The following is a 16,036-nucleotide window of genomic DNA, read 5'->3' as shown; positions in this document are numbered from 1 at the left end:
TAGGGACATGGGCACAATCTGATGAGGTCTAATGTAAGAAGAAAATAGTCAGTTTACAGATTGATTGACATTTACAGATAGGCATTACGGTAATTTATCTGGCGCTATATATATTATTGTGGTTGCAGTGATGTAGAACTGCATTGCATCAGAGGTGCTTCTAATACTTTGATATCAGTAATTAATGAATTAATAATCGAAACTACCATCATAAACATGAATGAATGTAACACTATATTTGTAATGTCTACTACTATATATTTTTTTTAAACCTGTCCAACCTCCACGCCCAGCACCTCCTGTTGCATGAGTCCTCTTTCTACTTTACAGATGATGTCATCTTTGGCCAGTGAGGGGAGGAAAGGGAAAGACTCCCAAGCCTGCGCTATCGCCAACACAAACTTTGCGGCCAACACACCGGAAACTGTCTTCAAAGTAAAAGTTTCTCCATTCAATTCGCCAATTAGGAAAAAAAAATATTCAAGCCATAATTGTTACATTTCAAATCAGATTAGCGCGAAATGATCTTTTATTGAACAGCATCTTAAAATTTGTTACAAGTGATGAGTTGCTTGGACCATGTGATATAAACATAATTTTGAATTTAAATCATACACCCAACAACAGACTGGCATTTGCATTTAATTTAGCTGATTCTGAAGTCCACAAAAAGTCTTAATATTTTTATAATATGTGAACTATTATCATATTGCTAAAGTGACCCAACATAAACAATATTATTTTAGAAATGAACGCTCAGTACTGTGATACACCATGGGTGCCCAAAGTATGGCCCGGGCGCCATTAAATCTAAACAGAAACAATAAAAAAAAAGCAAAGAATTGAGTAAAAAGGAACCTGTAAAGACAAAATCATGTAATGTTGATAGTAATAATAACAAAAACCTTTGTCTCTTTAGCCTTTTAACAAAAGGGAAAAAAATATCAAAGGTGTTATGTGTGCTGTATACTGTACTAATTTAACCCCAAGTTAGTCATGTAACAAAATGGCATACTGATCATTTTTAGTGAAAACACTGGCTGCATACAAGATAAAACTGCTGTTTCATAACATCAGCAGTTCCATATGATGTTTAAAAATGTGTATTAGTTGTATTTACAATAGTATCACTATATATTTACTATTTGTGCATAATTATTTCATCATTTGTTATATTTATTTTTATACGTTTTGTAAAGAAATAATATGGATCTTTTTCGTTGCATGGTTGTGGCAGCTTGTACATTTTATTTAGAAAATCATACGCGGAAGCACTTGCTTAGCTCAACAGTTCGGTGGGCGGAGCTTGTCTGCTTCTTCCCGAGCCTGTGAAGCAGTCGGAGAGCAGAGTACTGCAGTGAAGAAGTGGCTGAAAGGAACCCCAAGCTTGGACTTTTATATCGTAACGAAACGACTCAAGTGGCTGGTGAGAAGGTAATTAAGACAATGTTTGTGCTGTTTTATTCAAATGTTCCTTACGAGTGACACACTAGTTGTGACTCATTTAGGGTGGTGGCCCTGCTCCAAACATTCGCTCTTTTTTCTCCCCCTTGCTGACTTGAACTAACCTAACCCCGTCTTTGGTGACCAATTGTTGACTTTCTAGCTCAAAAAGTTTAAAAGTGACGATCTCGCAGCCCTTCGTACACTTTGTCCAACTCGAGCGACCGCAATCAGGTAAATCTCATAATGAGCCTCATCTATTCGTGGCAAAGCTTCGTTTCCTCATAATTAAGTCTTCACTAGTTGTCTTTTTGCCAGCTACAAAATTAACAACACATGTGGATGATATAATAGTGCTGACCACTTCTAAAATCTTAATAAAGATAGTTGAATCGCTATTATCATTTTCATTTACGCTATTTTCATTTTCATTTACGCCAAGCAACAATTTAGTGAAAGATTAAATCGGTTTATTATGCTGCAGTGGCTCTAAATGTCAACAATGTACATTTAACCATATGTCTGTTGCATTTCATGTTATAACCTACAACCTATCAATTACGTCACACAAAAATAATTACAATCTCTTACATCCAGAGTAGACTAGAAATGTAATGTTAGTGCTTTTGAAGCCGTGACTATTTCATACCGTAGTATACCTTCAAACCGGTAACCCTGGCACACAACCACATAATTCTATTGTTGTACCAGCTAACATTTAAAAATGTTCAAAAGTTGATAACTTGTGTAAGGTTTTGCGCCTCTATACTGTTTGTATTCACTGGAAAAACAGTATAGAGGAGGCAAAATGGCGCTTGATGGTAAAAAGTGAAGCGTTCTCAGTCAGTGTATTTCACAAAAATTGAGTATGTTATTATTATGGGGCGTAATGAGGAGTTTACAAAAGATTATGACAGATTATAACAAGTAACTATACCCCACTACGTTGTTTGTCTATATGTGCCCTGTGATTGGCTGGCGACCAGTCAAGGGTGTACCCCACCTCTCGCCCAAAGACAGCTGGGATAGGCTCCAGCACCCCCCACGACCCTCGTGAGTATAAGTGGTAGAAAATGAATGAATATACCCCACTCGTATTTTCATTTATCAATACTCAACATTACACAGCTTTGACATTTTGACACTTAATTAAAGCGGACCTATTATGCTTTTTGCATTTGTGTGACCAATAAATATTGTTAGAATATTATATTCTTGTGTTAAACAATTCCAATGTTTCAGATAATGAGGTTTGCACATTTAGAAGTGAGCCCTGAAAGAAGTTTGGGATGGCTCTGAGTGCTCGGTTTTAGAGGTTTTTTTTTTTTTCATAACACCCGCTGTGATGTCACAGTGAGCTGGACTTCCTTATATGGGCGTGCCCGTGTACAAGCTGTAAATCTGCCCTCTTTTGTCTTGGGAGTCTTTGAGATCATACACGGTAAGTCAGGGCTAGCCAGCCAGTTTTCAAGTAGCTCACTAAAGGCATTATTTTTATAATATAAATATAATTTATATTATATCAAATATAAAATATATCAAATATATATATAAATATAATTTATATTATATCAACTCCTATACCGACTTTGGAAGGTGGGGTTCGGCAGTAGTCCGGAAGTCTTCAGGAGTGCGTGTGCCCGAAAGCGGGCTGTGGGTGGAATAAATTAAAACAGATCAAAATTAAGGAAATACAGTTGGAATAGGTTCAGATTCTTGAAGATCTACAAAGCTTTCTGTGCGGTTTAAAAAATAATAACAATATATGGGAGCAAAAACATACAGACCCCAATTGTCATACAGTTTGGAAACAGTTCCAACATTTAGAGATATTCCTTCCATACAAACTAATTTGTCAGCATATCGTGCAAGCAAACATCAACTTCTGTACATTTTGCTTTTTCTTTAACTCTTTTGTGCTATGATTCCAAAAGATGAAACTGTCTCTAACTGGAATGTTCAAAGAATCCATTCATGTTCTGTCGTACCCAGTCACTGCTTGGTTAACTGTGATCGACATCATCACTTGTTGTCAAAGGTAGTGTTTTATTTTCTTGATAGAAATTCAGTTAAAGTTACTTTATTGATGGTGAGGGACAGTTTTTCATTACAACCTCTTACCTGCTTTTTACACTTGCTTAAGCTCTCCTCATTTAAGTCAAACTTCTTTTGAAGTTTTGTACGGTTACATCATCAACTCCGCAGTCAAGCCAAGGTCTCCGACATCCGTAAGTGTCATAGTCGAGAGGTTTTACCCGTACGCAAAAGATCCATCGCAAGATTTACTTTTTGGAGCTTGTCGTCTGATCCTCCATGTGATCTGTTTTTCCTGTCAGATTTAAAGCGATTAGACGTTTTCATGTGCCGTGTGCTAAGGTGGTGGCGACAGCTGGCGTCTCAGGCTCAGTCTCAGCCTCTGGCCCACTCTAAACTTTGGCCCACTTAGCAGGCATGCTTTTGTTCACTTTGAGCTTGTGCATTTTCATCAGATAAATGAAGCAACAAAAGTTAAAGGTATTTTACTGATCATAACATTAGGGACATGAGCACAATTTAGCAAATGTTGCCCTTACGAAGATGATAATGCTTAGTTTTGATACACACTTGTCAGCTTTTTATTTATCAATGTTTGTTATTGTGAGTGTAGTTTGTGTTGATGAAGAATAATTATTGTGGAAATGCCTCGCCACTTCATTTGTTAGCAGTTTGTTATTACTGCCACCTACGGGTGTGGAGTGCAACAGTTTAACCCTTCAAGTGGAAAGCCTACTGTTCACTAGGACATAAACAATGCAATTAATTAAAATTAATTGATGATTAATTGACTATCCATTTAATCGACAAGTATTTTACTATTCAGTTTTTGTCATTTAAAATGTACGTTTTTATTTTATTATTAATTAAAAATTAATTTGTAATTATATTTTACGGTTAAACAACGTAATATCTAGGCATGGGCCAGTTACCGGTTTCAAGGTATACCAGTTTTGCCTCCCATAGCACACCTGGTAGCATGGATCACAGACTTCCTGACTGGCTGACCCTCATATGTGCGACTAAGGTCTGACACTGTGACCAGCAGCATGGGAGCACCGCAGGGAACTGTGCTCTATCCTGTTCTGTTTAACCTGTACAACTTTCAGTACAACTCTGATCTCTGCCATGTACAGAAGTGGCACCCTTTGAGGCTCTTTTGTGATTAGGGGCTATATAAATAAACTCGACTTGACTTGACTACAAAGACCTGGGAGTGCATCTGGATCATATAAACTAGACTAGACTGCTAACACGGATGCAGTGTGCATCCTTCAACATGTGCAAGAATTTGCTACAGACATTCTACCAGACTGTGGTAGCTCCTAGTGCTCTCCTGTATGCAGTAGTGTGCTGGCGGAGCGGCCTCGACAGCCTCAACCACACACCTGAACAAGAGCAAAGGACACCGAGGGAGGCTCCTTTCATCATAGAAAAGCAGCATCATCCATTGCACAGCATGGTCTCCCAACAGAAGAGCACTTTCAGTGGCTGATTGCTATCACTGTCCGGCTCCGCTGATCAGATCATTCCTAACCCACACCATGAGGCTTTTCAACACAACAGACAGCCAAATGTTTGAATGTTCCCTGTACTCTTGATGGCTTTATGATGACCAATTTCCACCTTACAAAATGTTGCTGTCTTGTAATGCAGAAAAAGGGAACCTATCGCTGTTTCGTGCTCTACTTTGTTTTTTTTTTGTAATATTTTGGTCATTTATGTAGCAAAGTTACATGGGAAAAATTTTTATTAGAAACAAAAACAACTCTTGGCATGTTTGAAATTGTGCAAGTATCCAGAGAGTGTGTATAAATCATGTTGGCAGCCATTAATTGTTAGTATAAATGGTGCAGTCTGAGCCTGTTGAGTCATTTCCTGTAACATGTTTGCATGGTTGTAGGAACTCATTCTTGTGGCTAACAGCAGTCTTCTTATAGGCTGGATGCTGCTGATATGTATTACCTGGTGGGGTCAGGGTCACGCTCTGCTTTGTGCTAACGCCGCTCAACTTGTTGCATAACCACCGTTGGCCCCTAAGCCTCGGGAAGCCTCCTTTAGAGAAGGAAAGAGGTAGTGTGTTCATTAACTTGCTGCATTGCTGGAATACTTGCACCGCTGCCTTAGTGTGTCTTGGTGGAGCCGCGTGCTAAATGCTGCCGTTCTGTTCACTCCACCCACACCCAAGCCGTTGTTGTCATTTGTTCAAATTACATGTTGAATATTTCAGATGAGCCACTTGAATGTTTACTATCTTGTTCACTTGTGCCAAGATATTCACCGTTTATAATGCAAGGGTGTGTTTACCGGAAAAGTAGGATTGCAATGTTGCATTACTTTTCATACCTTTTTTGATTAAGTAATTTATTAGGTACACCTGTGCCATCTAATAAATAAGGAGAAATAATATCATCACAAAGTGGGACCTGAACTGCATTTTTTATATTATATTTAAATATTTGTATGCTTTTTTAAATAGATTTTACTACAAGCAAATATTCATACATTCCTTTTTTTTATATATAGATGCATGAAGTCAAGCAGCAGTTTACGCATGCAAACTCTACACAGAGATGCTTCAATGGAAGTTCAAATTCTCGATCTCCTGTCTGTGGAGCCAATGTGCAGTCCCACAAAAGAATTGTTTTATAATCATAGATATTATACAATTGTCCCTCGCCACATTGTTTGTTATCTTTATGTGCTTTACTGACGATTTGTATTGCGGTAAAGATCATGACACTTGTTATGTGTTATGATATATCAGACCGAAGGTAATTTACATATGTGGATATGTAATATCACCAGATAATTTGTTTCCTAAAAGTATGCAACTTTATGGGGCATGGCATTTATTGAAGTAGACTATGCAGCATGTGATTATTAGAGGTATGGCATCTATTAGAGTAAAGCAGTGCTTCTTAAATTGCGGGGGAACCCATGGGGAGACGTGGGCTTCTGGTATGGGGTGGGGGGGTTATTGGTGGCACGACAATTTAATACAAATACAATAATACAATACAAGTTTATAGTACTCTACATGCAATTTGACTTTTGAATATGCTTGCTCGAACCACATTTTTACTTTTCACCTCTTTATTCAGAAATAGAAGGTTTGAACTGATAGAGCAAATAAGTGCATATTCTGTTAAATAATGTTAAATAATAAAAACCCTTAATGTTTAAAATAGCTTCAGTAAAACAAAAAAATGTACACAAAAATAATCTGAAGCTTGTTGTTTTAATTAATAGAGCAATCAGTTTGTCCATGGATGGACCAAATAAATGAAGCAAACTCCTACAATTAATGGTTGTTTCTGCAACACATCACAAAAGAGGCAAAAATGCACATCACTGTTTTCCAAAGTGGGCCGCACGGTGGTCGAGTGGTTAGCGCACAGGCCACACGGGTTTAATTCTTCTTTAATTCGTAAATTTTGGAAAAATACTCACATTTGAGAGGCTGAAATCAGAGTATATTTACTAATTTAATTTAAAAAAAGATTAATAGTTGTCGATTATATCGATTAAATATTGCAGCTCTTAATGTGAACAATCTCAAACACAAAGTGATTAATATTATTATTGTAGAGCAGCACACTTCCCTGGAAGAAAAACATGAAAAAAACAATAGAGCAGGATTTTACAAGCTTCCTAATGGCTGTGTAAAATCCATCATTGCATTGTCCAAAGTGTACGTGTGTGCATGCGTGTCATCACGTCTCCCTTCTCCTTCAAGCCATCCAACGTGGCTGCCAAAAACATGCTGCCACAGCTTCACATAAGAGGAAGTGGATTGTTTTGTTTGCAGGACGGGGAGCCTCTTGGGCCCCTGTGTGGGTGTCTACTGCTTGTTTGTTAGTGGAACATCATGTCTGTTTGTCCCACTGTCACACTCAATCTTCAAAGCAAACATGTATTTGCTCACTTAATTCATTCTCCATAATGCCCCTTCACTGTGTAATGCCTTCAATGGGCAAAAGCCTGCCTTTAAACTGGAATGCTCTTCATTAGTAATAAATTTATTTCGAACCACACCCTGCTGCTCTGCCAAGTTACACGCAAAACCATTTGCATAGAAATTAACTTTTCTTTAGTAGTTTAATTTATTCACATGCATGTTTTCACATTCAACAATACTTTAAATAAAGGTTTTTAATGTCTAGCATCCCTTTGGTAGTGGCACTAATCCAGTGCTCATGATTAAATTACTTTAATTGATCATTTGGTTTGGCACATCTTGCTATAGTGTTGGCAGCAGACATAAACTCAAGTGTAGATTTAAGTTGGCCTGACGCCCACGGCAGCACTGTAAATATCATCCGCTCCTGGTTTCCCTGGGAAACTCCCGTATTTTGCCCTTAAAGTAATTTACTGTAGCTCCTGAATAATATTTCATCCTAAAGAGTCCCTGCTTGGTGAGTTGGAGTTTCAAAAAGTTCAAGAACTTTGGGGGTCTGCAGTATGAATAAGATGTGTTTGGATTAAAAACATGAATGGATTGATCAAGAACGTTGTGGCAAACTAGGGATGATCATTTGGCAAAATCTTTTCAGAAATCCTGACTTGGTCTTTCTCCTCCTTGCATCCTTTTTCTTGCCACATTGCCACTCATAGAAGGTACGTTCTCACTTGTCTCTGGCAGTTGACGTACTCTGTGACAGCTGAACTTGACAGTAGATTCAAATAACATTCAAAATACCACTTCCTTTGTCCTTTTCTGCTCAATATTTCATCCCACTGGTTCCACATTCATCACAACGTTTCCTCAAACTACAGTGCAGGCCAAGGGTGGTGAAACAGAACATGCTCACGTTAATTACGTGTCAAAAAAATTGTGCCTTTTAAGTAAATTCCGCTAACTGTGACAGCCCTATTTCGAATAAATATCCCTTTTCTGCTGTGTGACCCTCCTCTTTTGTTTTTCCTATCAGATATGGCAGCCATTCGCAAGAAGCTGGTGATTGTCGGAGATGGAGCTTGTGGCAAAACATGTCTCCTCATCGTTTTCAGCAAAGACCAGTTTCCCGAAGTCTACGTTCCGACCGTGTTTGAGAACTACATAGCTGATATTGAAGTTGACGGGAAACAGGTTTGTACCATACTTGACATCAACACATAAATGACAATTGTTGTACTCCTACAAGCATTAGCATAAGAAATGTTCAGGTGTAATGAGGATTAGTACTTACTACTTTTGGACTTTGGACTTCCTTGCATTGAAGCATTCCCGAGCATTCCAGGAGGTTTGACATCTCTGTAGTTGCTGCTAACTACTGACCGGACATGCATATTACAGCAATTTCACTCATTTTTATTTACCTAGTGTGTACTTTTTTGTTGTGGTTCGCTTAGCATTGACACTGGTAGTTTTGCCATTGGACCAAAAAATATACATAAATTAAGGACATGACACGTAAGTGGATATTCCAAACCAAAATGCCGCCTGCTGTGTTGACTACTTAGGTTACTTTTATGCTGTGATATTTCTACCGGTGTAGATTTCACTAAAAGCTTCTCAAATGTACCGTATTTTCCGGACTATAAGTCGCGCCTATTTTCATAGGTTGGCTGTCCCTGCGACTTATAAATGAAAAAAACTGTTACATAAACACTGAACACCTTTTCTGTTCAGGTTTATTTTTTGGGGGTAGCTGAATAACCATTGTGTTAGCATATCTTATACCTATTCAGCCTGTTCGCTATTCTTTTATTGTTAGAACTTGACTTACAAAATGACGTAATGTCTGTTTTTGTCAAGTAGTTTGGAAAATAAATTACCCGCAAAAAGTGCGACTTGTGACAGTGTGACTTATGTATTTTTTTTTTTCTACCTAATTATGCATTGTGCGACTTATACTCCGGAGCGACTTATAGTCCAGAAAATACGGTATTTATAAAGAACGTCACACATACAGATATGAGATTTTTCAATGCATTTTCATTAAAATATTTGTCATTTGTGCATGACAGTCATTTTAATACTGGTTTGTGTCTCCATTCACGGTTGACCTCAAGTGAACCCAACTGCACCAGAATTCACTTGCAAGCACCCCGAGACCTGTTTCATAAGTGGTTGTGTGTTGTGAGTGTAAGCTGCAGATGACTTGTGTTATCAAAGGGATTTGTTCTCTTGAGCTGGTCACTGTTCCAGGATCACCACTTGGCAAAACAGGAAATGACTCCTACCTCTCTTTCCTGTTCAGATGGGGAACAACAACGTCTCCTCCAAATCCTCCTCTATCCATGCCTCAGGACTTTCCTCCTCCCCTACGATAAAAAAAGTCTCATTTCCTGTCATTCTTGCACTTTGGGCAGAGGAATCCAGGACGGGTTTACAGTTTTCTTGCAGGAAATTTCAACTGTGAGTCCAGCGGGGGATAATTATGACTTTTCTAGGATTCCTAACCCCCCCTGAGAATTACACTGTTACACAAGAAGATGAAATGTACTTGTGCTTTCACTGAACTCACCCACCTTCAGTGGATGGGGCATTCTCCAAAAATAGACCTTTCTGGTTTTTGCTGTCTTTCCTCCCAAAAGTCTAAAGCACACAAGAGTTCCAACAGGCGCATGGTCGCTACGGTTGCTCATGCGTCGTGCTGCCACCTCCCACCCACTGCCTCTGCAGACCTCTATTTTGGGACTGCTCTCCTCTCTGTGGGCATACTAGCTTTGTCTTTGGGCTTTTAAGTTAAGGTCTTTTTTGTGAGGCTTTTCTAGCTTGAATTCACCTGTCAGCTAAAAGATTAACCAAAGATTATGGTACCTTTCTGCGAGAAGGTGCTGTTGTTTCCCATGCGAGCATAGAAGGTTTGATGCCTGCTAATCTTCCACTTTCTCGAATTCAGTTAATCAGTGGATTGAAGGGATGTGGCCAAGCACTGTGTTCATTTCCACAATGATGACAACAGACACGAAAAGCTGAATAATTTTGAGTGATGATAGTGGAAGCAATGTCTTCAACACTTCAATTTCTTATTGACAAGGAACATTTTAAAAGTAAAATGTTCTACATTTTGGCCTTTTTGGATCCATATGTTGCTTCCTCTGGCTGTAGATGAGAGAGCACAAATGATGCAGTAACAGTACTGGATGTATGTTTCTGCTTCTGTAAACTACAGTATTACTTCTCTCACAACTAAAAGTTTTTTGCCTCAGGGTACAACATGTTGACAATGAAACTTGCTCGTCTAAAAAAAAAAAAAAAAGAACTATGTGCATGCCAGGCCAGACTACACGCATGCACATAAACTTTTTGTCCCACCGGATTAAAAAAAAAAAACAACATTCCTTATTTCATAGAATGTCTGGAAGGACAAACTCAGTCCATGATCAAGCCCTTTCTCTCATTCTAATATCGGATTTCTATCTATATCGGCCGATACTTCATCCATCCATTTTCTTCTGCTTATCCGGGCAGTCTCAGTCGGAAAGCCCAGATTTCCCGGTTCCCGGCCACCTTTTCCAGTTCCACCAGGAGGACACCAAAGTGTTCCCAGCCAGGTCAGCTGTGAGACATAATCCCTTCAGCATGTCCTCGGTCTGCTGCGGTCTGGTATAGCGACCTTGTTGATCTAGACACTGTGCCGATCCGCCTGTCAACTTCATGCTCCAACCTTTCCTCACTCATGAACAAGACCCTTGGATACTTAAGCTACTCCACCTGGGGCCTCAGATTTGGAGGTGCTAAGTCTCATCCCAGTCTTGGTTGCAAACCGTCCCAGTAAACGCTGAAGGTAAAAAAAAAAAAGTGTATTCTTATTAGTGCCTATTAGTCATTGTGGATTGTGAAGGATCTTTTTTTATGTGTGCTATGCCTGGAGTTGCACCGAGGTCCGCCTCCAGGGCATTCCGGGAAATCAGTAGGGTTTGGCATTTCAGGAATGGCAACATGACACAATTACTAGATAAAAGAACTATGGGACATGTACATTACAGAGTGCAGAAGGATGAAGGATCCTAAATTAGATTTGCAGGAGAAATGTTTGGGGTCCTTTGTGGTCTATTCCTTTTGCAAAGTAAATTTAAGTAGTTTTTCTGTCTAAGAAACAGTGGTCATGAAAACTAAAGCTAACTAAACTAAAACTAAAGCATTTGTTGCTGTTTTCCCACAGGTGGAGTTGGCGCTATGGGATACTGCAGGCCAAGAGGACTATGACAGGTTGAGGCCTCTTTCCTACCCGGACACTGATGTCATCTTAATGTGTTTTTCCATTGATAGCCCAGACAGTTTAGGTAAGTTTGGCTCACTTGTCCTCTATAGTAATAACGTAAATAAGGTGGTGATTTTACACAGCCCATAGCTGCTTGGGATCAGTGCAGCTACAAAAAAATTCCTTGCCATATGCAGCCTGCAGAGCAATCCATCATTAGAAGTGACTCGCCTGTCCCCTTTTATAGTTGTCCCTCTTGAGTATTTTATCTCATATCCTCTCTCTATCTCTCTCTCGCTTTCTTTCTCTCTCGGGACAGAAAACATTCCCGAGAAGTGGACGCCTGAGGTGAAACACTTCTGTCCCAACGTTCCCATCATCTTGGTGGGGAACAAGAAGGACCTGAGGAACGATGAGCACACACGGAGAGAGCTGGCCAAGATGAAGCAGGTACAGTGACTTTGGAAAGGTCAAAGGACAAAATATGAAATAAAATGCCCCGTCAACTCAAAAATACTTAAATTTAAAAAAAAAAAAAAAAAGCGAGAACCTGGGTGGCACGGCGGACGAGTCGTTAGCTAGGAGACCAGGGTTCAGTTCCACCCTCTGCCATCTCTGTGTGGAGTATGCATGCGTGCATTTTCTCCGTGTACTCCGGTTTCCTCCCACATTCCAAAAACATGCTAGGTTAATTGGCGACTCCAAATTGTCCATAGGTATGAATGTGAGTGTGAATGGTTGTTTGTCTATATGTGCCCTGTGATTGGCTGGCGACCAGTCCAGGGTATACCCCGCTTCTCGCCCACAGACAGCTGGGATAGGCTCCAGCACCCCCCGTGACCCTCGTGAGGAAAAGTGATAGAAAATGAATGAATGAATGAAGCTGGAACCTCATAGGAGAGACAAAAAAATAGTAAAAACACCTTAATTACGTTCACAACAACAACTTTATTCTTATTTTGTTTTTCTTGGCTAGCACCTCTCAAAGTCCAGACAGCATAATAACTACATCCAGACTCTTTTTAGCCTTTTTATCTTGCAGTTAGGACTACATGTTTACATATAACACATCGTTTTTCCATCACACGTTATGACACACTGACAGGTCAGTGACCGAGTCCCAGTGAGGCTATAGGCTAGATAATGAGTATAATGAAGATTAAGAAACATTAACAATTTAGATTGTGCTTTGTAAAACAGGGCGGGATCCATCCCGGTGGCATTGAGTATGCGTGGATCTCCTCTGTGCAGTGTGTAGTTGGATCTGACGGCTTCACGGACGGCTTGTAACGCACACATGACTAAACCAACTAAAATATAAAACATTGAGAAAATGTTCCAGGAAGTACTGCAAACTGCAAGGAACTTTTCCAATGGTAATATGTATGAGTCTATATTATCTCTTATGTCTACTATATTGTGTATTGTGAGTGTAAAGGTGAGTACAGGGTTGTTATTTCATGTCAAGAGTAATAGTGTTAAAAGCATTGCGGCAAGCATGGAACCTGGAACACACTTTTCTTGCCAGTGGAAAGGCTTCAATAGCGAGTAGAGCTGTGCCAAGCCAAGTCGGTACCATGAAGTGGAAAAGGGCAGTAGGAGGTGCCGCTAGACATGTTGCAGAATCAGCACTTCTGTTTGACAACAGGATTAGAATGGCAAAGAGACATAATTGGATTTAGATAAAAGGATTTTTTACCACTTCAACTGACTTAATTTTGTTGGCTTTTCACTTGTCTGTCATCGGGTTTCTCATCAGTCATTAGGCTTACTAACCACTTCCTGTCTTGGCACGTAGGAGCCGGTGAAGACTGAGGAAGGCAGAGAGATGGCAACCAGGATCAACGCCTTTGGTTACCTGGAGTGCTCGGCAAAGACCAAGGATGGTGTGCGGGAGGTGTTCGAGATGGCCACTAGGGCGGCGCTGCAGGTCCGCAAACGCAAGAAGAGAAGCGGGTGCACGCTGTTGTGAGCCGTCCGTCCACACATTCACAGACACACAAACACACACACATACATACCATGAGAAAACAAACATGGAAGGACTGGCCTTTTTACCAAATGGCATCTTTGTACTGTATGCTGCATTTCATGGCAGGAGTCAGGCAGGCCGATTGTATGCAAACATACAGGAAACTGGCTGTCAATATTAGTAATTGATATTTCAAATTCCTTGTTGATTTTGCTTATCTTTGGCTTTAAACACATGCATGTTTTCATTTATATTTGTCAATAGGTAGTCCTATTAGAATGCAATATTGTTGAGTGAGGGCGGGAAGCATCTTTCCTTGCTGACATTTTGTCTCTCTGAGGAAGGACCCCCACCCCAAAAAATGTTGATCCGCGAAATTGACTTGTTCATAACAGCTAGTGCCTTTTTCTAAGTTGTCGACACATGTGTACTTCTCATTGTGTTGTCATTTTGAAACACCACAGCCACGGCTTTCTGCCCTGCGTGTCGCCACGTGGAACCTCAATGTTCCTGCGCCATTGCTCACCCTAAAAATGCCTCCTCACTGCTGTTCTTGTGATGCGACAAACAACCAACAAAGGAATTCTTGACATTTTTTCCCGAGATGTGATTATCCGCGTTCGTTGCCAATTCGCAAGGTGGAAGCGGGTCAAAACAACACAATCTAGTCTGTGTAACTTCACAGCTGGCTGCAGAACCCTAACCCCCCCCACCCCCCACCCCCACCCACGTGCCCTGGATATACTCAGCTAAGCGGGGTTTAGACCCACCCGCTGCTGGAATCTGGAATCTGCGTTCGACAGGTTAACCTAGTCGTGGAGCACCTAGTGTCTTGATTTCCAGCGGGTCTGCATTCTTTCTGTGTCTGGCCCATCGAGGAGTTTGTTCCCCCACCCAACCCCCGCGCTCCTCCTGGTGTCCTTTCTGTTCTGGTTCTCTCAGAGACCAGATAGACCAGATGGGCTTGTGTTTCAGTTGTCGCAGCTCAAATGCAAACACATTAGCAAAGTAGCACACTGAGATCGCTAGAAAACCTTCAGCAGCCAATAAGATAGGATCTACTAGAAACCCCCCCTACATGATGATTTCAAGGCCCAGGACCTTCCTCAGTCAGACTCATAGCTGAAGCCTTTTGCTTTTTGCCTCTGTCACGCTAAATGTACCAATGTTTTGGACATAACCACCTAACAGGACCTACAACTTTTATCTCCAAAGATACTTTATGCCCTCTATTGGCTCCGCACATAAAAAAAACTTATATGTGCCGTTGTTGCTGCCACCATCCAATAATGCACAACAAGCACACTGACATTGCAAGAATCTAAAAAAAAAAAAACTTATCAGTGGAGATAAATCTTGAGGTGTGTGGCTTGACGCTGTGTAAAAGTATTTATTAGGTAATGGAGGTCATACAACTGGAGGCGTGGCATTCCCAGAGAGGAGCAGAGAGCCTGGCAGTGCATGCTACTACATGTATGCTACTACATGTATACTACTATGTGCTTGCCTTGCTGCAGTTTCAGGCATCGCTCTTCTTTTTCTTCTACATATGCGAGTACAAGTGGAACCTCCTAAGTGGAACACACAATGCTACTTGACTTACATGTTTTTTTTCTCCATAGGAAATAATGTTAAGTGAATTAATTTGTTAAGAGCCAAACTCTCGCTATCGGATATACTGAATAGTACAACTAAAAAAAATAGAACTACTTGTGCTCCGAAAACTGCAAACAGGTAATGGATGGGGAACAGAATGTTGCCACCTCATGTTTTTTTTTTAGTGGCTTTTGAGGCATATTTTTTGGAGGTTCCACTGTATTTGACATGACAGGATTCACATTTATACATGTAAGCTTGTTGTCATCCAGCTTTTGTAAACAGTTACACAGCGAATGTTTCATGCCAAGTGAACATTGTTAATTAATAAACTATTTTTGCAACAATTCAAAATGGTTTCCCTGTGATTTTTTGTTTTATTTTCTTTTACAAATGTGCAATTTTTCTGCAATAGCAATGTGTGTGCTTCTTCAGTACTTTTTGCCCTGCTCGAAAGCAAGCGTGATCAAATACAAGTAACAGTATTACTAAATATACTTGACCATATTAGCGAGACTCAAAATTGCTGATCATTACAGTATATACACAGTCCAGATTTAGAACACTGCTTTTACTGCTATTACTGCAGTGGAAGTGTTATTGATTTATATGTTAAATACAAAATCTGTATTAGTGTTCAGTTTAAAATTTAAAGCATCATGGAGATGGACACAAACTACACAGACAGGAACAAAGGTGCCTTTTTGGGATAATAAACCCTGTTAAAGTACATGTTGAAGAATGCAGTGTACGCAACGATAGCTTTTGATCACAATTACAAACATTTTACACAATCGAAATGAAAGCGAAAATGATGTTAGCGTATGTTAACAAA

General features: G+C 40.0%; 1 protein-coding gene across 2 annotated transcripts; it reads left to right on the top strand.

Moving 5' to 3' along the window:
• The first annotated feature begins 1,289 nt into the window (after positions 1-1,289).
• On the top strand, positions 1,290-15,555 carry LOC131106043 (rho-related GTP-binding protein RhoA-D). 2 transcript variants are annotated; one of them, XM_058054709.1, is made up of 5 exons: positions 1,290-1,434; positions 8,412-8,569; positions 11,595-11,715; positions 11,953-12,083; positions 13,432-15,555. In XM_058054709.1, exons 2-5 carry the CDS (start codon positions 8,414-8,416, stop codon positions 13,603-13,605), a joined length of 582 nt encoding a protein of 193 aa, XP_057910692.1. In that variant the 5' UTR covers positions 1,290-1,434; positions 8,412-8,413; the 3' UTR covers positions 13,606-15,555. The 2 variants fall into 2 exon arrangements, with proteins under 2 accessions (XP_057910692.1, XP_057910693.1); XM_058054710.1 differs by lacking the exon at positions 1,290-1,434 and adding an exon at positions 1,569-1,677.
• Positions 15,556-16,036: the final 481 nt, after the last annotated feature.

The sequence above is a fragment of the Doryrhamphus excisus genome, chromosome 18 (genome assembly GCF_030265055.1).
Source record: "Doryrhamphus excisus isolate RoL2022-K1 chromosome 18, RoL_Dexc_1.0, whole genome shotgun sequence".
NCBI classification, from domain to species: Eukaryota; Metazoa; Chordata; class Actinopteri; order Syngnathiformes; family Syngnathidae; genus Doryrhamphus; species Doryrhamphus excisus.
This window is presented reverse-complemented; position numbering and strand designations above follow the sequence as displayed.

Coding starts and splice junctions, on each gene's coding strand:
- LOC131106043 (XM_058054709.1), top strand. CDS start 8,414: ATGGCAGCCATTCGCAAGAAGCTGGTGATTGTCGGAGATGGAGCTTGT. Junction 8,570..11,594: donor TTGAAGTTGACGGGAAACAG/GTTTGTACCATA, acceptor GTTTTCCCACAG/GTGGAGTTGGCGCTATGGGA. Junction 12,084..13,431: donor AGCTGGCCAAGATGAAGCAG/GTACAGTGACTT, acceptor CTTGGCACGTAG/GAGCCGGTGAAGACTGAGGA.